The sequence below is a fragment of the Crinia signifera genome, chromosome 19 (assembly GCF_055691185.1).
Source record: "Crinia signifera chromosome 19, ASM5569118v1, whole genome shotgun sequence".
Lineage (NCBI taxonomy): Eukaryota > Metazoa > Chordata > Amphibia > Anura > Myobatrachidae > Crinia > Crinia signifera.
Genome location: NC_139226.1, coordinates 21,455,861 through 21,480,707, shown reverse-complemented (window position 1 = coordinate 21,480,707; position 24,847 = coordinate 21,455,861). Strand labels below are relative to the sequence as shown.

Genomic DNA, 24,847 nt, shown 5'->3' with positions numbered 1-24,847 from the left:
ATACGATCAGGGAACACACCCATCAGTAACCAATGGGAGGAGACTCCCACACGCCAGCAAAGGTCATTGGACGACTTTTACATTTGAATTTAGAATTTAAACCCCATCAAGGCAGCAGAGCGGCTTGCCTTGAAAAAGCGGGGAGCGAAACGCGCGCGCCGGCAGCACGGCCGTGTGGGTGTACTTTTGTGTGCACTGTCTCTAACTCATTTACTAATTGTGTGTTTAGCATCTACTAATGTTAGCCCTTTTCAGGGCTGTAATGTCAAGACTATATCATATGTGAATCTCTCTAGCACGTATCTATAACAGAAGCGGAGGTATATGCTGTACCGCAACTGTCAAACTCTCACTGTCAACTCACGGGCAGGCACGCAGATTACTAGCGCTGCCTTACCCGGTGGCAGCTCTGACAGCTCTGCCTCGCAGATATTGACTCTACCTAAGCACTCATTTAAACAGAAGCGGGTATACATACTGTACCGCAAGTGTTAAACTTTCAATGTCAACTCACGGGCAGGCACGCAGGTTACTAGCGCTGCCTTACCCGGTGACAGCTCTGACAGCTCTGCCTCGCAGATATTGACTCTATCTAAGCACTCATTTAAACAGAAGCGGGTATACAGACTGTACCGCAAGTGTTAAACTCTCACTGTCAACTCACGGGCAGGCACGCAGACTACTAGCGCTGCCTTACCCGGTGACGGCTCTGACAGCTCTGCCTCGCAGCTATCGATTCCATCTAAGCACAATGTGTGACAATTTCCAGCATTTTACTTAAAACAGAAGCGGGTATACAGGGTGTCCCGCAATTGCTAGTGTTTCAGTGTATAATTACGGGCAGGCACGCGAATTTACAACGCTGCTTAAACCCGCTGACAGCTCTGGTTCAACACTTACCAATCAATCAGAATAAGGTTCAATTGTATCAATAAAGTATTTGTACCAGTGTCATACTGTCCATATACACACGCTGCTTCAGACGCTGTTGTATCAGTGCTGTTGCCTTACTGCGAAACTACAAGCAGACACGCTTATTGTCAGTACTGTTTTACTCACTGAAGGCTTGTTCCACAGAATTGTCTTGCCATTTCATGCTAACTGATTGAGATACAATTATATGATTGAAGGCAATTAAAGCCCAGTATTGTATCAATTTAATATCAACATCACACAACTGTGTGATAGGCATGAGAAATCGACACTCAAGTGTCGACATATCTATGACTAGCAATTAACAATTAACCTGGTGCTATGAGACAGGCGTCATTACAGTGACAAATCCACTAACATATGTGAAGAAAATTCGACTTCAACTTAGTGCTAGAGGTATTCCACACAATATGCTGATTGATTGAGACATAATTAGATGATTGAAGGCAATTAAAGCCCAAAATTGTGTCAATTTAGTATTTACACGAGCCAACTGTGTGTTGAGCTTGACAAATCGACATCCAAGTGTCGACACACCTAAAATCAACAGCAATTAACTTGTTATTTTGAGACAAGCGACATTACAGTGATTATTCCACTAACATATGTTAAGAATATTTGAATTTAATTCAGTGCTAGAAGCATTCCATGAAAAAACAGCTACAAGTGCAATAAGAGGTTCTCGACCCACATTTGTAGCAGAGATTGTTTTCCAGAATACGCTAACACAAAATTATAATTAAAGAGACACATTGAAAACACACAAGCAAGTCCCCACATGTTCTGTTTTTAACACGCACTATCTTGCACTTTGTTTGTCAATTTTTGTGTTTTGGTTTTATATTTCGCAGTTTTTTAAATAAATAAATTAAAGGTTAATTTTTATTGACTCTAATTAATTCTCTTTGGTGCACCACAAACAAGACACACGTTCTCTTTCTCTATATTCTGATACATCATTTTGTGTCAGTGGTAGCACACCCCTAAGAAGTACTACAATATCAATCAATTATTTCAATAAGAGGGGGCCTTCATTCATATCTAAAATACATAACTACCAATCCTGTGCGGAAGACTACCCAACTCTGTCTTATACGCTAGATGTACCCTGGTGAACATAGACATATGGAACATATATTCACTGAGCTGCATAGTGCCTAGGCAGCCATCAGCGGTGCCAGTGGCCATTGCAGCAGCCAGATAGGTAACAGATAAGCAGAGACAGTACAGTGATCACACAGTGCCTAGGCAACCATCAGTGGCACCATTGGTCTTTGCAGCAGCAAGGTAGGTAACAGATAAGCAGAGACAGTACAGTGATCACACAGGTAACACAAACCCTCTGAGTTGCACAGTGCCTAGGCAACCATCAGTGGCACCATTGGTCATTGCAGCAGCCAGGTAGGTAACAGATAAGCAGAGACAGTACAGTGATCACACAGGTAACACAAACCCTCTAAGTTGCACAGCGCCTAGGCAACCATCAGTGGCACCATTGGTCATTGCAGCAGCCAGGTAGGTAACAGATAAGCAGAGACAGTACAGTGATCACACAGGTAACACAAACCCTCTAAGTTGCACAGCGCCTAGGCAACCATCAGTGGCACCATTGGTCATTGCAGCAGCCAAGTAGGTAACAGATAAGCAGAGACAGTACAGTGATCACACAGCGCCTAGGCAACCATCAGTGGCACCATTGGTCATTGCAGCAGCCAGGTAGGTAACAGATAAGCAGAGACAGTACAGTGATCACACAGGTAACACAAACCCTCTAAGTTGCACAGCGCCTAGGCAGCCATCAGTGGTGCCAGTGGCCATTGCAGCAGCCAGATAGGTAACAGATAAGCAGAGACAGTACAGTGATCACACAGTGCCTAGGCAACCATCAGTGGCACCATTGGTCTTTGCAGCAGCCAGGTAGGTAACAGATAAGCAGAGACAGTACAGCTATAGATTGCTGTGGGGTTACATATGGTTGAGTGCACAGTTCCTAGGCAAACATTTCTGGCACCATCTTGATCATGCTATTTACAGCTCAACAGGCCATCTTCCTTACAGCACACAGCAGGATGTAAGTGGGGGCAAAGTGTCAGGGACATGGCTGGAGCTCCAGCTTGGGGGGGGGGGGAGAGAGCCAGTGTGTACGGAGAGGGGGGTAGTCAGAAAGATTCAGTGAGGCTGTGGGGTCGGGGGCCAGGAGTTGGAGCTTGGGCCACCGTTTCTGGCCTAATGCCGAGCCATACCTCCTCTCACGTGGGCTTCCTTGGCAGGGCACACTGAATGTTCGTGGCCAGGGGTTTTGCTGTCCTGTATGTGGGGGGGGGGGGGTGGCGCCACACCATCCGCCTCCCTCCTTCATCTTACCCCTCCTCTGCCTGTGGTCCTCTGGGCCGATGGGTTGGTATGCAGCTTCCTGCTGTTGCCACTGGGGGGCGCTGTCTCATCCTGCTCCAGGGGTCAGAGCCACATCCTTACTGGGGGCCACAGCCACATCCTCACTGGGGGCTTCAGCCTTGCCGGGGGTCGCATCCTTGCCGGGAGCCACATCAGTGATGATCGTCATCAGTGGCCGCAGCCGCATCCTGCGCATCTTGTGCCAGGGGCCATGGCCGGGGCCTCCTCCGACTTCACCTCCTGCCACTCTCCCTGGCATGCCGTCTCCACTTCTCTTGTTCTCTGGGGGGCCAGGGATGGGGGCTCTGGGGGATGGAAGCCATGAGCATGGCATGCTTGAGACCATACACAGACCCCACCTTATTTCTTAGCACAATCTTACTCACTTTACACAGCACCAGTGTCGTAACTAGACATTTTGGTGCCCTGTGCCAGACAGGGAAGTGGTAACTCCCTATTACCACAGCTAAAACAGAGAGCGTTTCTTCATGTGTAAGGGACGTGGCCACATAATAGTACCAAAAACACAGTAATGCCCATTACACATTATGCCAGATGCCATTGTGCCCATTACACAATATGCCTCACAGTAATGCCTATTACATAGTATGCTACACATTGTGATGCACCTTACACAATATGCAGCACACCGTTATGTCTATTACGCATTATGCCACACACCGCAGTGCCCCTTACACACTATGCTGTACACTTTTATGCCCATATGATATTATGCCCTACATCATGCTATGCATAATGCCCCAAGTACTCTTGCTTATAGACATTATGGGGGAAATTTACCAATATGAAAAACCTAGTTTTTCGTATTGGTATTTTCCCTACGACTGCATACGACTGTTTAAGTCGTATGCAAAGTCGTGTTCCGGAGGATCAGTTACAAAGCAGTCATATACGACTGCTTTGTAACCCTCCGATGTCGTAGGAATTCGTATTAGCAGCCGTATATACGGCTGCTAATACGAATTATTTGTAGGCAGTCTGCACGGATCAGTCAGATCCGTGCAGGCTGCAAGGTGTAAAAAAAATAATAAAAAAAAAATAATAAAAAAAAAAAACGACGTGGGGTCCCCCCCACAGCCGAAACCAGCACCAGACTGACAGAGCCTGGAGCTGGTAATTAAAAATCAGGGAACCCGACAAATAGGGGTTCCCTGATTTTTAACAACCAGCCCCAGGCTCCTGCTCTGGGGCTGGTTCCCAAAATACGGGGGACAAAATGACTAGGGGTCCCCCGTATTTTAAGAACCAGCCCCAGGCAAAACCAGCCAGCAGGGTAATGCCACAGCCGGGGGGAGACTTTTTATGCAAGTCCCCCCGGCCAAAGCATTAACCCTACCGACCAGTCAGCCTGGCCAGGGGCCCTGGGGGAGTGGGGACCCCCCCAATAAAGGGGTCCCCCCCTCCAGGACTTACCTGACCAGGCTGAAGCCTGGTGCTGTCCTCGATGCCCCTGGGCGGTGGGCATCGAGCTGATAGCGGTGTAAAAAATAGAACAAACGATTGTTTTTTACTGTGGCACTACAAGTGCCAGCAAGCCTCCCCAGCAAGCTGGGACTTGGAGAACCACAAGTCCCAGCCTGCTGGGCATTAAAGGGCCCGCTGGGTCTTGTAGTGCCACAGTAAAAAAAATAGTTAAATAAAACACACTGACACCCATTTTAAATAAAAGTTTAATACACACATTACACACATACTGATACTTACCTATCTTGATCCCGTTGGTAGGTCGCTGGCTCCGGTGTCGGCGGCTCCGTGTCGGCGACTCCGTGTCGGCGGCTCCGTGTCGGCGGCTCCGGGGACGGCGTCCTGTCCGAGGATAATCCATGTTGGACCTGTGGAAGGAAATCCTACTCACCCAGGTCCTGCATGGATGGTCTTCTTTCTTCATCTGTCGACATCCAGGTCTTCTGACAGCTGCTGGCGACTTCCAGCAGCTGTCGGCATCTTTCGCTACGCTCCCCGGCTTTCAGAGCCGGAGAGAACCTTCCTCTTCGGCGTCTGGGCTCAGAATGAATTCTGGCCAATCAGCAGCCGCCTAGCCGCCTAGCGGCCAATCAGGAAAGACCTTTCCTGATTGGCCGCTAGGCGGCTCCTGATTGGCCAGAATTCATTCTGAGCCCAGACGCCGAAGAGGAAGGTTCTCTCCGGCTCTGAAAGCCGGGGAGCGTTGCGGAAGATGCCGAGAGCTGCTGGAAGTCGCCAGCAGCTGTCATAAGACCTGGATGTCGACAGATGAAGAAAGAAGACCATCCATGCAGGACCTGGGTGAGTAGGATTTCCTTCCACAGGTCCAACATGGATTATCCTCGGACAGGACGCCGTCCCCGGAGCCGCCGACACGGAGCCGCCGACACCGGAGCCAGCGACCTACCAACGGGATCAAGATAGGTAAGTATCAGTATGTGTGTAATGTGTGTATTAAACTTTTATTTAAAATGGGTGTCAGTGTGTTTTATTTAACTATTTTTTTTTACTGTGGCACTACAAGACCCAGCGGGCCCTTTAATGCACAGCAGGCTGGGACTTGTGGTTCTCCAAGTCCCAGCTTGCTGGGGAGGCTTGCTGGCACTTGTAGTGCCACAGTAAAAAACAATCGTTTGTTCTATTTTTTACACCGCTATCAGCTCGATGCCCACCGCCCAGGGGCATCGAGGACAGCACCAGGCTTCAGCCTGGTCAGGTAAGTCCTGGAGGGGGGGACCCCTTTATTGGGGGGGTCCCCACTCCCCCAGGGCCCCTGGCCAGGCTGACTGGTCGGTAGGGTTAATGCTTTGGCCGGGGGGACTTGCATAAAAAGTCTCCCCCCGGCTGTGGCATTACCCTGCTGGCTGGTTTTGCCTGGGGCTGGTTCTTTAAATACGGGGGACCCCTAGTCATTTTGTCCCCCGTATTTTGGGAACCAGCCCCAGAGCAGGAGCCTGGGGCTGGTTGTTAAAAATCAGGGAACCCCTATTTGTCGGGTTCCCTGATTTTTAATTACCGGCTCCAGGCTCTGTCAGCCTGGTGCTGGTTTCGGCTGTGGGGGGGACCCCACGCCGTTTTTTTTTAAATTTATTTAATTTTTCTATTTTTTTACACTGAAGCCTGCACGGATCTGACTGATCCGTGCAGGCTAAACGCTAATACGACATGAAAATGGTGTTCTATTTTCCTGTCGTATTTGCGTGGGTGTTTTACACCACTAAGCAGCCGTATTATCAGTACGGCTGCTTAGTAAATCAGAAACCACCATTCTTTTGAATGGTGATTTCTGTCGTATTCTATCGATGGTGTAGACATTCGTATTTGTAAATACAAATACGAATGTTCCATCTTTAGGAATACGAATTGTTGTATTTTTGGGATTGTAAATCCCGAAAATACAAATTCGTAAAAAAAAGGTGTATTTCTCCCTACGAATACACCTTTTTTCTACGAATCCATTTTGGTAAATGTCCCCCTAAGTCACCAAAGTACCCCTTACAAAATGCCACCAGTAGAGCCTATTAAACATTTTGCCAACTGTAGTGCCCCTTACACAATGCCCAGAGTAGTGCCCATTGCAGTATGCCCCCAGTACTGCTAACTGTGTAATCCAGTCCAGTCTAGCCCTGAGCCCAGCATCTGGCATTCTGCCATTGCCGCTTCTTCACAGTAGTGCACCTTGCACAAAATGTCCATAGTAGTAGTGCTGCTTACACATATAGGGGGAAATTTACCAATATGAAAAACCTAGTTTTTCGTATTGGTATTTCCCCTACGGCTGCATACGACTGTTTTAGTCGTATGCAAAGTCGTGTTCCGGAGGGGAAATTACAAAGCAGTCATATACGACTGCTTTGTAACCCTCCGATGGTGTAATGATTCGTATTAGCGGCCGTATATACGGCTGCTAATACAAATTATTTCTAGCAGTCTGCACGGATCAGTAAGATCTGTGCAGGCTGCAGAGTGTAAAAAAAAAATACAAAAATTAAATAAATAAAAAAAAAAACGGCGTGGGGTCCCCCCCACAGCCGTAACCAGCACCAGGCTGACGGAGCCTGGAGCCGGTAATTAAAAATCAGGGAACCCGACAAATAGGGGTTCCCCGATTTTTAACAACCAGCCCCAGGCTCCTGCTCTGGGGCTGGTTCCCAAAATACGGGGGACAAAATGAGTAGGGGTCCTCCGTATTTTAAGAACCAGCCCCAGGCAAAACCAGCCAGCAGGGTAATGCCACAGCCGGGGGGAGACTTTTTATACAAGTCCCCCCGGCCAAAGCATTCATCCCTGTGACCGGTCAGCCTGGTCCCCCCCCTCCAGGACTTACCTGACCAGGCTGAAGCCTGGTACTGTCCCCGATGCCCCTGGGCGGTGGGCATCGGGCTGATTCAAGTGTAAAAAAAATAATAATCTATTGTTTTATACTGTGGCACTACAAGTGCCAGCAAGCCTCCCCAGCAAGCTGGGACTTGGAGAACCACAAGTCCCAGCCTGCTGGGCATTAAAGGGCCCGCTGGCACTTGTAGTTCCACAGTTAAAAAAATAGTTAAATAAACACACTGACACAATGAAAATAAAAGTTTAATACACACATTACATACATACTGATACTTACCTTTCTTGATCCCGTAGGTAGCCCTGGTCCTGATGTCCTGTGTCGTCCTCCAGGTCCATGTCGGCTGTCTGCGTCGTCCTCCAGGTCCATGTCGACGGTCCGTGTCATCCTCCAGGTCCATGGCGGTGTCCGAGTCCGAAGAAATCCATGTTGGAGCTGTGGAAGGAAATCCTACTCACCTGGTCCTGCGCTGAAGAAGTCTTCTCTTGATCCGACGTAATCCAGGTAATGTTGAAGCTGTCGCCGGTCCCATGTAGCTCCGTCCCCTTTCCAGGCCCTGCTTCCACTCATGCAGTCAAAGGAGGTTGGGAGCTGGGAGGGAGCTTCATGCTGCCGGCGCCGCTGACTGTCATGCAGTGTGACAGGTGCAGCAGCAACCATAGAGGACAGCAGGGGATGTAGAGCAGGCAGTGTGCCTTTACTGTGCCTCTATTGCCCAGCGCCTACCTGCTCTGCATCCTTTGCTGAGAGGGTAACGCCGGCGCTGTGTTACATGTGCCCCACCTGCATTGCACATGGTTTTGTCCATTACCAAACCAAATGTGCTTTGCAAGCCAACCTGAATCACACACTAAATTAGGGTTACCAACTAATCCCTTTAATCCGGGACACATATTAATTACACAGGTTCTGTGGCAGTTTAAAACCAGGTGAAATGGAGTCTTGAGGTGTGGCAGTTTAAATCCAGATGAAAGCCAGCCACAGAACCTGTGTAATTAGTATGTGTCCCGAATTAAAGGGATGAGTTGGTAACCCTACCCTTAATGCACAACTGACTGAAACACTTTAGAATCTTGGACCAACAATCATTTTGATTTAGATGTGAGCGGATCACTGTGTTTTGGATTTGGTTTTAAATCATTAATGTGTTTTATTTTTAGTTTTGTAAAACCACCCTCAATTGTTTTGGGTTCAGTATTGAGCAAGGCGGGTCTGAGCCTAATTTTTTCGGTAAGCAAACATAGATTTTAGCAACCCTTATGGTGGATATTGTGGGTGGAGCTACAATGCGGGTGGAGTACTAATTTGATATAAAAAATAGGGACAGTGAACACTGGAGGTGTGCAGCAAAAATTTAGGGCATGGCAACATTATAGTACCAATTCATACTACATTACACAATAGTGCCCCTTAAGGTGCCCAAACACTAGTCCAATTTGGGCCAACAAATTATCCCAAATCGGATGTGTTTGAAGTCCCCCTCAGGTCTGATGCACAGCCCCCTGGACCTGAGCCGGAGGTCGGAGCTACGAGGTCGGACCTACTGCCCTTTCACATGTCTCCTGGTGGCGGGAATGGGATTGCAAGCGATACATCTAGGGTGGCCAATCCCGGGATCGGGATCGGCGGGATCCCGAGATTTGGCCCTAAAAATGCCGGGATTTGAATCCCGGGATTGGATCCTCCAATCCCGGGATTGCGGGATTGTCCTGCGCATGCGCAAATCTAATGTCGGGCAGCGCTGAGACCAGCTCAGACGCTGCCCGGCTTCTCCCAAACCCCGGTGCGCTGCTCTGCGGCTGCATGCAGCGTGACCTGATGTCAGAGGTCACGCTGCGCAGCCTGTCTGCGGCTCCGTGCCCGCCCACCGCCCGGTACCCGTGCCGCCTTCACTGCCGCCCGGCTACTCCAAGTCCGCCTCCAGTCCACCGCTGCCTGGCTCCCGCACATCTGCAGGCCTCCAGACCACCCGCACACGGCCCCCAATGAAAAGCCGGCCTCTGAACATCACTGCCCGGCTCCCGCAGCAATGGCCGGGTGAGTTAGACTGGGTTTGGGGGGGGGGGGGACTAAAGTTTGTCATTCTATTGACAAACTCAATCCCGGGTATCCCGGGAATCCCGGGATTAGGCATTTTTCAATCCCGAATCCCGGGATTGAAAAATAGCCCCAGGATTGGCATCCCTAGATACATCTCATGACTAGAGCCCCCTAGACATACTGCACCAGCTATAGCGCCTTAGATACACTGCCCAATTACACCTTTTGACACACACATAATGCCCATTACACATTGTGCCACACACCATAATTCTCATCACATATTGTGCCACACACTGTGATCCCCATTACACATTCTGCTGCACATCTTGATGCCCAGTAACATTATGGACCTTATTCAGGTCCGTTTGGATCCCCGTGTGTTCGCACAAGGGACCGATGATGTGTATTTCTGTGCATATGCAGACGCAGGGTTTGTGTGGCCATGTTGTACATGGTGTTTGCCAGGCACAAGCACCCAAGTTTGTGGGAGGGGGGCATGGGGCAGTGTGCCAGGGGATTTCCACATGGAAACGCACAGCATTTCATGGGCATTCCCATGAGAATGCTGGGCATTCCCATGCCAATAGCCCAGTGACATGGGTGCAGGGGACATGGCAACTGATGTCACCGGATACAAGCTCCCTCCCTACTTCCTTGCCAAGCGTGCACATATATCTAAGTGACATGAGAGTCACTTAGATATGCGTGCACCTTTAACATCATTTAACATGGTTGAATGATGTGGGTGGTTCCCCCTTAGCCTGCGAATGGATGTTTATGTTATGCAGGCAGTGCGGGTGAACCCGCGGTGCAATGGGGGGAGTCGGGTGGCCTGGCATTCGCCGGGCAGGGTTCGCAGCCTTCCGAATCAACCAGAATAAGCCCCTATGTCACATACCATGATGCTCATTACATATTTTGTTACACAACGTGATGCCAATACACATTTTGTCACACACCCTGATGTGCATTACATATTATGCCACATAAGTGCCACTTACCTACATGCTCATTGCTAGGCATTTCTTTCTCAATGCCAAGGGCTTTATTTTTGCCAAGGGGGTTTCATGCTCATTGCCAAGGGGGATTACATGCTTGTTGGCAATTGGGAGCAAAATGCTTATTGTCAAGGAGGAGTGAAATGCTGCCACTCGGGGTAATGAGGAAAGCTGCCAGCTGCGCAGAATTTAAAGTGGTGACAGCCTGGCAGAGAGCAGTGGGCTGTTTGGCTGTATTCAGAGCAGGACCGTGGCTATTACTAAATCATGAGCCAATTGGAGCTCGTGGTCTGGCAGCCAATAAGGAGCAGCCTAGTTGTTTCTATGATCCCAGTGTCTGCTAAAAAAATGGATGCTCCTCATAACATTTCTGTCAGATGTCAGCAACAATAAGATTTGAAAATTAAATGTTGCAGCAAGTTATGAGCAAACAAAATATGAATCCTTGATTTGACAAGGAGGAACAGCATGTGTAAGGGAATTTATATACTCACATTGAACATTCAACTTTATAGACTTCTCTGTAGATGACGTAACCTTTGGTAGGGTCACCTTACAGGTAAAAGGTTTGTTGTGATCACTCGGAGATGGAGTAAATGTCAGAGTTGAGACGTTACACATTTCCTGACCATCCTTTATCCATTTGAAAGCTGGTGACAGTCCAGGGCAGGTCACAGGAAAGGAACAGGTTAGTGACACCTGCTGACCTGCAGTTATCTTCCCAGGTTTGAGGATTTCTGGCTTTTGGGAAAAATCTAAATGGTAGATTGGAACAGAGAGAAAAAAAAACGATTTACTATTTTAGTTTATAATTCACAAGAAAGCAATAAATAATTTCCTTCTCTTGTAAAATAAATTATTATAAATTATTATAAACTGCTGTAGTTTTTTTTTCCATTGTTACAGTCTGTTGCACTCTTTTTCACATTGTTGTACCTCATGTGATTGTAATCTATTATGCATTAGCATACCTTCCAACTGTCCCACTTATCGCGGGAACGTCCCATTTTTTTGGGACATTCCCGCATCCCTCCCGTGGCCGGCAGCATCTATTCCTACAGCCAGTGGGGCTGGGGGCATAGCCAGCAGCTCACGGATCTGCTGGGCATGCCCCCACAGCGGCGAAAAAGGGCCTTGCATAGGCCAGGCATAGGCCACACCCCCTTACATCCACTGTTATAGGCCACGCTCCCAAAATTTCCGGGTCCTCCGGAGTAAAATTTGGGAGGTATGCTTTAGGATTAATGACCTTTTTTTTTATCACTGCTAACTTCTTTTACTACTCTCAGGAGGAGACTTGTATAAATTTGAAAGCACATGTGTCATTTTTAATAATAATTAAAAACATTAAGAGTGCCCCAACAAAAAGAATCTTCTTTCTTTCTTTGTTGAGTCATTGGGCAGGGCCATCTTAATAGCAGTGTGGGCCCCTGGTCAAAGCAATGCACTGGGGCCATTACCCATTCTCCCCTTCTAGGGGTAGGGGGTGCTATCAGCAGCAGCTTTGATGTCCCACGGGTGGCAGGGGGTGCTCTATCTTCCATTCAACATGTAGGACCTGGAGCAGTAACTTCTGCTAATTACTCCTTTACTGCACAGGTGGTGGGAGGGAGAACACTAACGTGTGGAAAGCGGCACTGAGCTGAATGAAGGGTTCCTTGTAAATGACTTCCAGGGAGGTAGGGGGTGTTTTATACGCAGGGGAGGGTTGGATAATGGAGTGGGCTTAATATTCGTCATTTTCCGGTGGAAGGGCAGCTTGTTTGACTGCAGATATCATATCTCCATTATCTGGAAATAGATTTCTTAGCCTACAATAGTATAAAAACCTAGAGTCCCAACTTTCAGGAGGTGCTGGGAACTTGGGGATCAGAGATCAAGAGCCAGAGCAATCCATTGACAAAAATTTAAAACTGTACACCAGACGTTTTGAGCTAGAGCAGGGACCGGCTGCTGGAAGGCTGATATCTCTGGTTCTGGGCATGATAGAGACAAGCCGCTAGTATCGACAGAAAGGGGAGAGTCCCAGCTTTTGGATTTTTTTTTTTCAGAAAAACTCTAAGTCAGAGAGAACCTGAGAAATATGACTGGGAATTGCAATTAACAGGTTGGATGTGGACAGCTGCTTTGAAGTTGGATATCTCCAGTTTCCCAGGGCCGATTTTCAAAATTCTGGTATCCCTGGAAAAAGGGGATCCTCAGCTAACAGCATATTAGCATACACTTGGGGACCCTGGGCAAGTGCCCATTAAGCCCATACGAAAAGACGACCCTGTCGTTGGGTCTTATTCAATACCTCGCCGTTTAACCCCCATGCCGGCCACTCACCCTATTCAACATCCCGGGGGAATCCTTGCTGTCAGAGGACGGCAAGAATTCCCCCAAACGGCGAGGTTGGAGTCCTCTGCATTTAGCCATGAGCCTTGCTGTTTAGGTGGCTGCACATGCTGCTTACACGTCTCTGTAAATACCCAGCGAGGTGGAAACGGCGTGTGCAGGGGGGTCAGTTGAATACTGCCCAATATATGACTCCTGGGAACACCACCAGTAAAGTAATTAACTGGGAATGTGCTCAGGTTTATCCTTATGGCCTCTTCTCTATCCTTATCCAGCTTGATCTGTCGGCTGCCTTTGACACTGTTGACCACCCTCTCCTGCTCAACACCCTCCGCTCCTTTGGCATCACTGGCACGGTCTTCTCCTGGTTCACCTCATACCTCTCCGATCGCTCCTTCTCCGTCTCCACTCCGAGCTCCTCCTCTCCTACTACCCCCCAGCCAGTCGGTGTTCCCAAAGGGTCAGTCCTTGGCCCTCTCCTCTTCTCCCTCTACACCACCTCTCTGGGCACCCTCATCAGCTCCTATGGTTTTCATTACCACCTTTATGCTGATGATACCCTAATCTATCTCTCCTCCCCCGACTTATCCCCATCACTCCTGTCCAAGGTCTCTGAATGCCTCACGGCCATCTCAGCCTGGATGACCCAACGCTTCCTGAAACTAAACATGGCTAAAACTGAACTTCTAATCTTCCATCCCCCGAACATCCCCTCTTCTCCCACTATCTCCATCAGCATTGGTGAAACCGAGATCACGTCCACCGACCAAACGCGCTGCCTCGGTGTCATCATTGACTCCTCCCTCTCTTTCACCCCCCACATTCGTGCTCTCTCACAGTCTTGCCGCTTTCACCTACGCAACATCTCACGCATCAGACCATTCCTCTCCACTGACGCGACCAAAATTCTCATTCACTCTCTTGTCATCTCCCGCCTTGACTACTGCAACATCCTTCTCTCTGGGCTACCTTTCACCCGCCTCGCACCTCTCCAATCCATTCTTAATGCTGCTGCTAGGCTCATCTTCCTCTCCCGCCTCTCTACCTCCGCCTCCCCCCTCTGTTTATCTCTTCACTGGCTCCCCATTCCTTTCCGAGTTCTCTTTAAACTCCTCACCACCACCTACAAGGCTCTCTCCTCCTCCACAGCTCCCTACCTCTCTTCACTGATCTCTATCCACACTCCCTCCTGTCCTCTTCGCTCCATCGCTGACCGCCGACTGACCTCTCACCTAATCACCTCCTCCCACTCCCGTGTCCAAGATTTCTCTCGCGCTGCCCCCCTGCACTGGAACAACCTCCCGCCACCCATCAGGCTATCTGATTCCCTTACCTCCTTCAAGCGCTCCCTCAAAACCCACTTTTTTCGACTAGCCTATCCCTCCTCCTAACCTCTTTTGATCCTCCTATCCTGCCTCCGTTCCCCTCCGTTCCTACTTATCCTATTGTATTTCGTTCGTCCACCCACCTATTTTTAGTATGTTAACTCTTATGAGCAGGGCCCTCCTTCCTCACGTACTCACCCTACCTCATTACCTCACCTGTGCTCCTGTCCTGTTCTTCCCTTCCTCTACTTCATCTTCAGTCTCCTTGACAATTTTGACACCTACTTCTGAACTGTTGCTGATTTTAGTTCTACCAGCTATACCCCTATTTATACTGTATCTTTCAACACACCCTGTACGTTACCTTGTAATTTGTTTTTTCGTTTGCTATGTACGGCGCTGCGGACACTTTGCGGCGCCTTATAAATAAACGTACTACTACTACTACTACTATGGATCATCACATGGGGAGATTTGCTGAGCATTCTGAGCGATGCTAGATTGCTTTGAAAACTTAGCAAGATTGCTCAGTACCCAGCGATTTGTCAACGATGTGTCAGCGATGTGTCAGGGTCAGTGTTCTCCGGTGAGAGTGAGACTGGCCCTGACCGGCGAGTAAGGAGATTTAACAATATTAATCATCAGGTGATAACAATGGGTGGGGTCACACATAGCTATCGCTCTCTTGTTAGATCACTTAGAATATGCCCTGCAATCTCCCCATTTGTAGGCCTCATTAGTTATATTGGTCACATAAAAACATTATTCTTAGGCCTGAGTCTGTGCTAAATCACAGCTTCTCTAGTATATTATACACTAGCTGACCCGCCCGGCGTTGCCCGGGAAAACCTTGGGGTTTCTTTATTTCCAAAATTGCTGAAAAATGTCATCTTACAATATGCTGTGCCAAAGACCTAAGATTGTAATTTGTTATAGATTCCACCATAATGTTAGAATGTGTTTGCATTGATACTCAATGACGGCAATGAATTCAGGTGTGGTGTTGTTGTTTGAAACACAACGCTCCTGAGTTGATAACTTGTATGTGTTGATGAATTCCACATCCACTCCTGAGATTTAGCACCTACTGTATGACATTTCCTCCAACATCTGAGGGTCAGAAATCGGTACAAAATCAGAAAGGGACGTGGCCACACCTCCATTTCTATACTTTCAAATTGTACAGTTTCTAGGGTGTGTAATTACAGGCGCTGAGTGCGAAGGGACTGGGGTGGGCGTTACTTACCCCGCCATAATTAATTAAAAATTCACTGCTCCCTGCCACTGCCACTCCCCTCACCGAACCTGCAGCAGTCTCTGAGGCCTGGGGATCTGTAAAGCACATGCACCGGGCATCTCTACCAAACAGTGGGGCAGCCCCTGAGTGTGGGAGCAGGTCCACAGGCCTGGCCACATGATGTCATGACGCGACGCACGCTACCCGCACCAATGTAATGCCCCACTGGGAATGGGTGCAATGGGCTAAATTCTTCCCTACACCCGCCGAGCCAATCCACTGATCCAGCCATCACAATCATCAATGGGTGCATTGATAAGGTTTGAGTGTAAGAAGTTGAAGAATAAGACTGAGAAAAATAATTGCCATGTTACAAAGTGTACAATTTACCCAATAAAACGTGAAAAAAATGTAAGTGTACATAGAAGTACAATCAAGAAATGAAAGTAGGATGAAAAAATAAGTTCTGTTTCAAACTTATAATTGTTTGGATGGGGGTGGGTTGTGATACAAATCTATAGGTGGGGGTATGGATATTGTGGGCATAATTGGTGTTTGTTACACCTACATGGGGCCCTCAATTGATGGGATTTTCACTACAGTGTCACGGTCACATTGTCACCATAGGGGGATTCCCAATTGGGGTCCAGGTGGTCTTTTAGGGACCCTTTACAATCCTGTAGATCTCTTCTCCTTGAGCTTAAGGTCTCCCTTAATGATAGTCAATCACTGAGGGAGACCATAGGCTCCAGGAGAAGCGACCAACGGAATTGTAAAGGGGTCCCTAAAAGACCACCTGAACCCCAATTGGAAATCCCCCTACGGTGACACTGTAGTGAACATTTCTCATCATCTGGGTACCCCCTGTAGGTGTACCAAACACCAATTATGCCCACAATATCCATACCCCCTCCACCTATAGATTTGTTTCGCAACCCACCGCCATCCAAACAATTATCAGTTTGAATCATAATTTATTTTTTAATCCTACTTTCTTTTCTTGATTGTACTTCTATGTACACATATTTTTTTCATGATTTATTGAGTAAATTGTACACTATAACGTGACAAATCTTCATCTCAGTCTTATTCTTCGACTTCTTACACTCATAACATTCAAACAAATGCATGCATCGCTCATGCCCATCGACCAAACATTATCTATGAACCAAAAGAGTCTGGGAAACCCTTAAGACAGAGCAGTGCCTGATATCCAACTGACTAACAGGGTGAGTGCAGTGTACCCACTTTGTATTGATCAATGGGTGCATTGGCCAGGAGAAAGATTTCTCAGTGCAACTGGAGGACTGGAGAGACGGATATGGGGAACAAAGTAGAAATATTACATTAGGTACAGTTTTTATTTGCCGGTACAGACTGTTAAATAAACGGCAAATTATTTTTTGTGTGTTTGTGTGTGTTGTACTGTTTTTGTGTGTGTTGTAATGTATGTGGTTGTGTGTTATATTGTATGTATCTGTCCAATGCGTAAGTGTGTGAGGTGTGCTATGTATATACAGTATGTGTGTGTTGTGTCTTTGTGTATCTGTGCAAAGTTTAAATGTGTGTTTTGTGTGTGTTGTACTGTTTTTTGGGTGTGTGTGGTGAATGTGGGAGTGTGTTGTGCTGTTAGAGGTATGTTATGTGTGTGTATCTGTGCAATGTTTAAGTGTGTGTTCTGTGTATTGTACTGTTTTTGGGTGTGTGTTGTAGTGAATGTTGGTGTGTGTTGTACTGTGAGTTGTGTGTTATGTGTGTTGTGTTGTGTGTATATCTGCTGAATGTGTAAGTTTGTGAGGTGCGCTACGTATATATGGCGGGGGGGCGCCTCCCCCCTCCCTGCCGGCCTCCCCACCCCCACCGTTAATGGGGGGGCGCCTCCCCCCCTCCCCACTCCGGCCGCCGGTGCCACCCCCCCTCCCCCATCGCCGCAGGCTTACCTGTCTGCGCGTCCCGGCTCCCCTCCTGGCTTCAATTAATAATTCTATGCAGACGGACCACGATAAAATGGCCGCCCCCATACCGCAAACAGTTTCAGAGAACTGTCTGCTTTATGGGGCGGCCATTTTATCGTGGTCCGTCTCCATAGAATTGATTGAAGCCAGGAGTTGTGTGTTTGTTGTACTGTTTTTGGGTGTGTGTTGTAGTGTGTATGGATTTGTGTTGTACTGCATGCGGTGTGTTTCCAGCGATTTCAGCCCCTATCTCCCCCGTGTGTACACAGCTTAAGTGTGTGAGGTGCTCTACGTATAAATGTGTGTGTTGTGTGCTATGTGTGTGTATGTGGTGGTCTGTGTGTGTATGTGTGTGTGCGTGTACAATGTGTACGTATGTGTGTGTTTTGTGTGGTCTATGTATATCCTCAATTAATTCCTAATTGTTTAAAGCCTTCACCATAATGTTAGAATGTGTCTGTCATACTCAATGACAGCAATGAAATCAGGTATGGAGTTGTTCCTTCGTCCACGGTTTCCCAGATCGTCGATCTTTTCCCCAGATCATCAATGAAGGAAAATTAAAACTTGGTGTTTTTTAAAATTCTAAGTAAAATTTCCCAAAAATGGCTTCGAGGTGCACACCACCGGGTCCAGAAGTATCTTGTTGCCAAATTTGGTGTCTCTGAGTGCCACGGTGTGTCCGCAATGCGACGGACACGCACACACACACACACACGCACACAGACTCTTCAAATTATTATATAGACTAGCTGACCCGCCCGGCGTTGCCTGGGAAACCCTTGGGGGTTTTTTTATTTCCAAAATTGCTGAAAAATGTCATCTTACAGTATGCTGTGCCAAAGACCTAAGATTGTAATTTGTTATAGATTCCACCATAATGTTAGAATGTGTTTGCATTGATACTCAATGACGGCAATGAAATCAGGTGTGGTGTTGTTGTTTGAAACACAACGCTCCTGAGTTGATAACTTGTATGTGTTGATGAATTCCACATCCACTCCTGAGATTTAGCACCTATGACATACCTTCCAACATCTGAGGGTCAGAAATTGGTACAAAATCAGAAAGGGACGTGGCCACACCTCCATTTCTATACTTTCAATGGTACAGTTTCTAGGGTGTGTAATTATAGGCGCTGAGTGCGTGGAGACCGGGGTTGGCATTACTTACCGTGCCATAATTAATTAAAAATTCACCGCTCCCTGCCAGTGCCGCTCCCCTCACCGATCCTGCCTGCAACAGTCTCTGAGGTCTGGAGATCTGTAAGGCACATTCACCGGGCATCTCTACCAAACAGTGGGGCAGCCACTGAGTGTGGGAGCAGGTCCGCGGGCCTGGCCACATTACATCATGACGCGATGCACGCTAACCGCACCACTGCAATGCACCACTGGGAATGGGTGCAATGGGCCAAATTCTTCCCTACACCCATGGGCCAATACACCGATCTAGCCATCGCAATCATAAATGGGTGCATTGATAAGGTTTGGAGTGTAATAAGTTGAGGAATAAGACTGAGATAAAGATTTGCCATGTTAAAGTGTACAATTTACTCGATAAATTGTGAAAAAATATAAGTGTACATAGAAGTACAATAAAAAAATGACATTAGGATTATAAAATAAGTTCTGATTCAAACTGATAATCGTTTGGATGGGGGTGGGTTTCTAAACAAATCTATAGGTGGGGGGGTATGGATATTGTGGGCATAATTGGTGTTTGGTACACCTACAAGGGGTCCTCAATTGATGGGATTTTCAGTACAGTGTCACGGTCCCAGTGTCACCATAGTGGAATTCCCAATTGGGGTCCAGGTGGTCTTTTAGGGACCCTTTACAATCCCGTAGGTCTCTTCTCCTTGAGCCTACGGTCTCCCTTAATGATAGTCAATCACTGAGGGAGACCGTAGGCTCCAGGAGAAGAGACCATCGGGATTGTAAAGGGACCCCTAAAAGACCACCTGAACCCCAATTGGAAATACCCCTATGGTGACACTGAAGTGAAAATTTCTCATCAACTGGGGACCCCCTGTGGGTGTATAAAACACTAATTATGCCCACAATATCCATACCCCCTCCACCTATAGATTAGTTTCGCAACCCACCCCATCCAAACAATTATCAGTTTGAATCAGAATTTATATTTTAATTCTACTTTCATTTCTTGATTGTACTTCTATGTACACATATTTATTTCACGATTTATTGGGTAAATTGTACACTATAACGTGACAAATCTTCATCTCAGTCTTATTCTTCAACTTCTTACACTCATAACTTCAAACAAATACATGCAGCGCTCATGCCCATCGACCAAACATTATCTATGAACCAAAAGAGTCTGGGAAACCTTTAAGGCAGAGCAGTGCCTAACATCCAACTGACTAACAGGGTGAGTGCAGTGTACCCACTTTGTATTGATCAACGGGTGCATTGGCCAGGACAAAGATTTCTCAGTGCAACTGGCGGGGTGCGCAGAGATGGATATGGGAAAAAAAAGAAAAGCTGGTACATTAGGTACAGTTTTTATTAGCCGGTACAGACTGTTAAATAAATGGCAAATTAATTTTTTATGTGTTTGTGTGTGTTACTGTTTTTGTGTGTGTGTTGTAGTGTATGTGGTTGTGTGTTGTGTTGTACTGTATGTATCTGTCCAATGCGTTAGTGTGTGAGGTGTGCTATGTATATACAGTATGTGTATGTGTGTGTTGTGCATTTGTGTATCTGTGCAGTGTTTAAGTATGTGTTTTGTGTGTTGTACTGTTTTTTGGGTGTGTGAGTGTGGTGAATGTGGGTGTGTGTTGTGCTGTTAGAGGTATGTTATGTGTGTGTTGTGTGTATCTGCCCAAGGTGTAAGTGCATAAGGTGTGTTACGTATAAATGTGTGTGTGTGTGTAGTGTGCTGTTTGTATCTGTGCAATGTTTGTGTGTGTTCTTTGTATTGTACTTTTTTTAGGTGCGTGTTGTAGTGAATGTGGGTGTGTGTTGGACCATGAGTGGTGTGTTATGTGTGTGTGTTGTGTTATGTGTATCTGCTGAATGTGAGGTGCGCTACTTATATATGTCAGGGTTGCCGACTTTTTCTGTCTCCTCTCCGGGAGAAGCCCGGAGAGGAGACTTCCAGCTGCAGGTCGGGGGGCGGGGCTTGAGCTTTACATCATTAAGCCCCGCCCCCAGGATGTTAAAACCCCCAATTCATGTATCTCCGTGGAGGGGGCGGAGCTAAAATAACGCAATTTTTAGCTCCGCCCCCTCCTCTGACACCAGCGGATTGACTATTTCAATCCAAAAGGTATGGGGAAGACGCCGCAATCGGGGGGTGGCATGGGGGTCCCCCGGAATCCGGGAGGGTTGCCCACCTTTCCGGGGGGGCGGGAGGAGGACCCGATTTTCGGGATCCTCCCGGTAATTCCGGGAGGGTCGGCAACCCTGATATATGTGCATGTAGTGTGCTGTGCGTATCCTGACAATGCTTAAGTGTGTGTGTTCTGTGTGTTTCTGTATCTGCACAATGTTTAAGTGTGTGTGTTCTGTGTGTTTGTTGTACTGATTTTGGGTGTGTGTTGTAGTGTATATGGGTTTGTGTTGTACTGCATGTGGTGTGTTATGTGTGTGTTTTGTTGTGTGTATCTGTCCAATGTGTAAGTGTGTGAGGTGCGCTACCTATATATATGTGTGTTGTGTGCATATGTGGTGTACTGTGTGTATGTGCGTGTACAATATGTACATGTGTGTGCGATGTGTGGTCTATGTATATCCTCAGTTATCCCTAATAATTGTTTAAACCCTTCACCATAATGTTAGAATGTGTCATTCATACTCAATGACAGCAATGATATCAGGTGTGGAGTTGTTCCTTCGACTACGGTTTCCTCGATCGTCAATCTTTTTCCCCAGATCATCAATGAAGGGAAATTTAAACTTGGTGTTTTTTAAATTTCTAAGTGAAATTTCCCCAAAACGGCTTCGAGGTGCACCCGCAATGCAACGGGGACACACACACACACACACACGCACTCTCACACACACACACACACACACAGACTCTTCAACTTATTATATAGATAAAGCAGGTTTTGAGGGTTTTAATTTTATGTTCACTTTTATATTGAGGCTACTGGAAATTAATGTTTCTTATTTATTTGCAACTATTTAACATGTCTGATTGAGCATTGATTTGGTCTGTGTTGTGATACAGTAATTGTTGCTTCTAAAGGTGGCCATACAATAGACAGAAAGTGATTGGGTGGGGCGGGTGTGACAGGGAAAGATATAGATAGACATATATATGAGAGATATTATGGAAATAATCCAAAAGAGGTTGAATATATAAAGTATATATATATATATATATATATATATATATACTAGCTGACCCGCCTGGCGTTGCCCGGGAAAACCTTGGGGTTTCTTTGTTTCCAAAATTGCTGAAAAATGTCATTTTACAGTATGCTGTGCCAAAGATCTAAGATTGTAATTTGTTATAGATTCCACCATAATGTTAGAATGTGTTTGCATTGATACTCAATGTTGGCAATGAAATCAGGTGTGGTGTTGTTGTTTGAAACACAACGCTCCTGAGTTGAAAACTTGTATGTGTTGATGAATTCCACATCCACTCCTGAGATTTAGCACCTACTGTATGACATATCCTCCAACATCTGAGGGTCAGAAATCGGTACAAAATCAGAAAGGGACATGTCCACACCTCAATTTCTATACTTTCAATGGTACAGTTTCTAGGGTGTGTAATTACAGGCGCTGAGAGCGTGGGGTCCGGGGTGGGCGTTACTTACCGCGCCATAATTAATTAAAAATTCACTGCTCACTGCCACTCCCCTCACCGAACCTGCCTGCAGCAGTCTCTGAGGTCTGGGGATCTGTAAAGCATATGCACCTAGCATCTCTACCAAACAGTGGGGCAGCCCCTGAGTGTGGGAGCAGGTCCGCGGGCCTGGCCACATGATGTCATGACGCAACGCACACTATCGGCACCACTGTAATGCACCACTGGGAATGGGTGCAATGGGCCAAATTCTTCCCTACACCCGCCGGGCCAATCCACTGATCCAGCCATCACAATCATCAATGGATGCATTGATAAGGTTTGGAGTTTAAGAAGTTGAAGAATAAGACTGAGAAAAAGAATTGCCATGTTACAAAGTGTACAATTTACTCAATAAATCGTGAAAAAATGTAAGTGTACATAGAAGTACAATCAAGAAATGAAAGTAGGATTAAAAAATAAGTTCTGATTCAAACTTATAATTGTTTGGATGGGGTGGGTTGTGAAACAAATCTATAGGTGGGGGTATGGATATTGTGGGCATAATTGGTGTTTGTTACACCTACAGGGGGCCCTCAATTGATGGCATATTCACTACAGTGTCACAGTCACAGTGTCACCATAGGGGGATTCCCAATTGGGGTCCAGGTGGTCTTTTAGGGACCCTTTACAATCCTGTAGGTCTCTTCTCCTTGAGCTTACAGTCTCCCTTAATGATAGTCAATCACTGAGGGAGACCGTAGGCTCCTGGAGAAGAGACCAACGGGATTGTAAATGGGTCCCTAAAAGACCACCTGAACCCCAATTGGAAATCCCCCTACGGCGACACTGTAGTGAGAATTTCTCATCAACTGGGGACCCCCTGTAGGTGTACCAAACACCAATTATGCCCACAATATCCATACCCCCTCCACCTATAGATTTGTTTCGCAACCCACCGCCATCCAAACAATTATCAGTTTGAATCAGAATTTATTTTTTAATCCTACTTTCATTTCTTGATTGTACTGTACTTCTATGTACACATATTTTTTTCACGATTTATTGAGTAAATTGTACACTATAACGTGACAAATCTTCATCTCAGTCTTATTCTTCAACTTCTTACACTCATAACATTCAAACAAATGCATTCTGCGCTCATGCTCATCGACCAAACATTATCTATGAGCCAAAAGAGTCTGGGAAACCCTTAAGGCAGAGCAGTGCCTGATATCCAACTGACTAACAGGGTGAGTGCAGTGTACCCACTTTGAATTGATCAATGGGTGCATTGGCCAGGACAAAGATTTCTCAGTGCAACTGGCCGGGGAGCGCAGTGACAGGCTGGAGGACTGGAGAGATGGATATGGTTAACAAAGTAGAAACGGTACATTAGGTACAGTTTTTATTTGCCGGTACAGACAGTTAAATAAACGGCAAATTATTTTTTATGTGTTCTGTGTGTTTGTGTGTGTTGTACTGTTTTTGTGTGTGTGTTGTAGTGTATGTGGTTGTGTGTGTTGTATTGTATGTATCTGTCCAATGCGTAAGTGTGTGAGGTGTGCTACGTATATACAGTATGTGTGTGTTGTGTCTTTGTGTATCTGTGCAATGTTTAAGTGTGTGTTTTGTGTGTGTCGTACTGTTTTTTGGGTGTGTGTGGTGAATGTGGGTGTGTGTTGTGCTGTTAGAGGTATGTTATGTGTGTGTGTTCTGTGTATCTGCCCTATGTGTAAGTGCGTAAGGTGTGCTATGTATAAATCTGTGTGTGTAGTGTGCTGTGTGTATCTGTGCAATGTTTAAGTGTGTGTTTTGTGTATTGTACTGTTTTTGGGTGTGTGTTGTAGTGAATGTGGGTGTGTGTTGTACTGTGAGTGTTGTGTTGTGTGTATCTGCCGAATGTGTAAGTTTGTGATGTGTGCTACGTATATATGTGTGTGCTTTGCGTATCCTGGCAATGTTTAAGTGTGTGTGTTCTGTGTGTTTGTTGTACTGTTTTTGGGTGTGTGTTGTAGTGTGTATGGATTTGTATTGTACTGCATGTGGTGTGTTGTGTGTGTGTGTGTGTATCTGTCCAATGTGTAAGTGTGTGAGGTGCTCTACGTATAAATGTGTGTGTTGTGTGCTATGTGTGCGTATGTGGTGTACTGTGTGTGCGTGTACAATGTGTATGTGTATGTTGTGTGATCTATGTATATCCTCAATTATTTCCTAATTGTTTAAAGCCTCCACCATAATGTTAGAATGTGTCATTCATACTCAATGACAGCAATGAAATCAGGTGTGGAGTTGTTCCTTTACAAACGGTTTCCCAGATCATCGAACTTTTCCCCAGAACATCAATGAAGGTAAATTACAACTTGGTGTTTTTTAAATTTCTAAGTGAAATTTCCCAAAAACGGCTTCGAGGTGCACACCACCGGGTCCAGAGGTATCTGGTTGCTGAATTTGGTGTCTCTGAGTGCCACGGTGTGTCCGCAATGCGACGGACACGCACACACACACACACGCACACAGATTCTTCAACTTATTAT

General features: G+C 46.5%; 1 protein-coding gene across 1 annotated transcript in view; it reads right to left on the bottom strand.

The window, feature by feature from the left end:
- LOC146041468 (sialic acid-binding Ig-like lectin 13) overlaps window positions 1–24,847 on the bottom strand; it is a 76,156-nt gene that overhangs the window by 34,215 nt on the left and 17,094 nt on the right. The window contains exon 3 of the mRNA XM_083161444.1: window positions 11,184–11,444. Within this exon, the coding sequence (XP_083017570.1) occupies window positions 11,184–11,444 (261 nt within the window). The remainder of the gene's footprint in view (window positions 1–11,183; window positions 11,445–24,847) is intronic.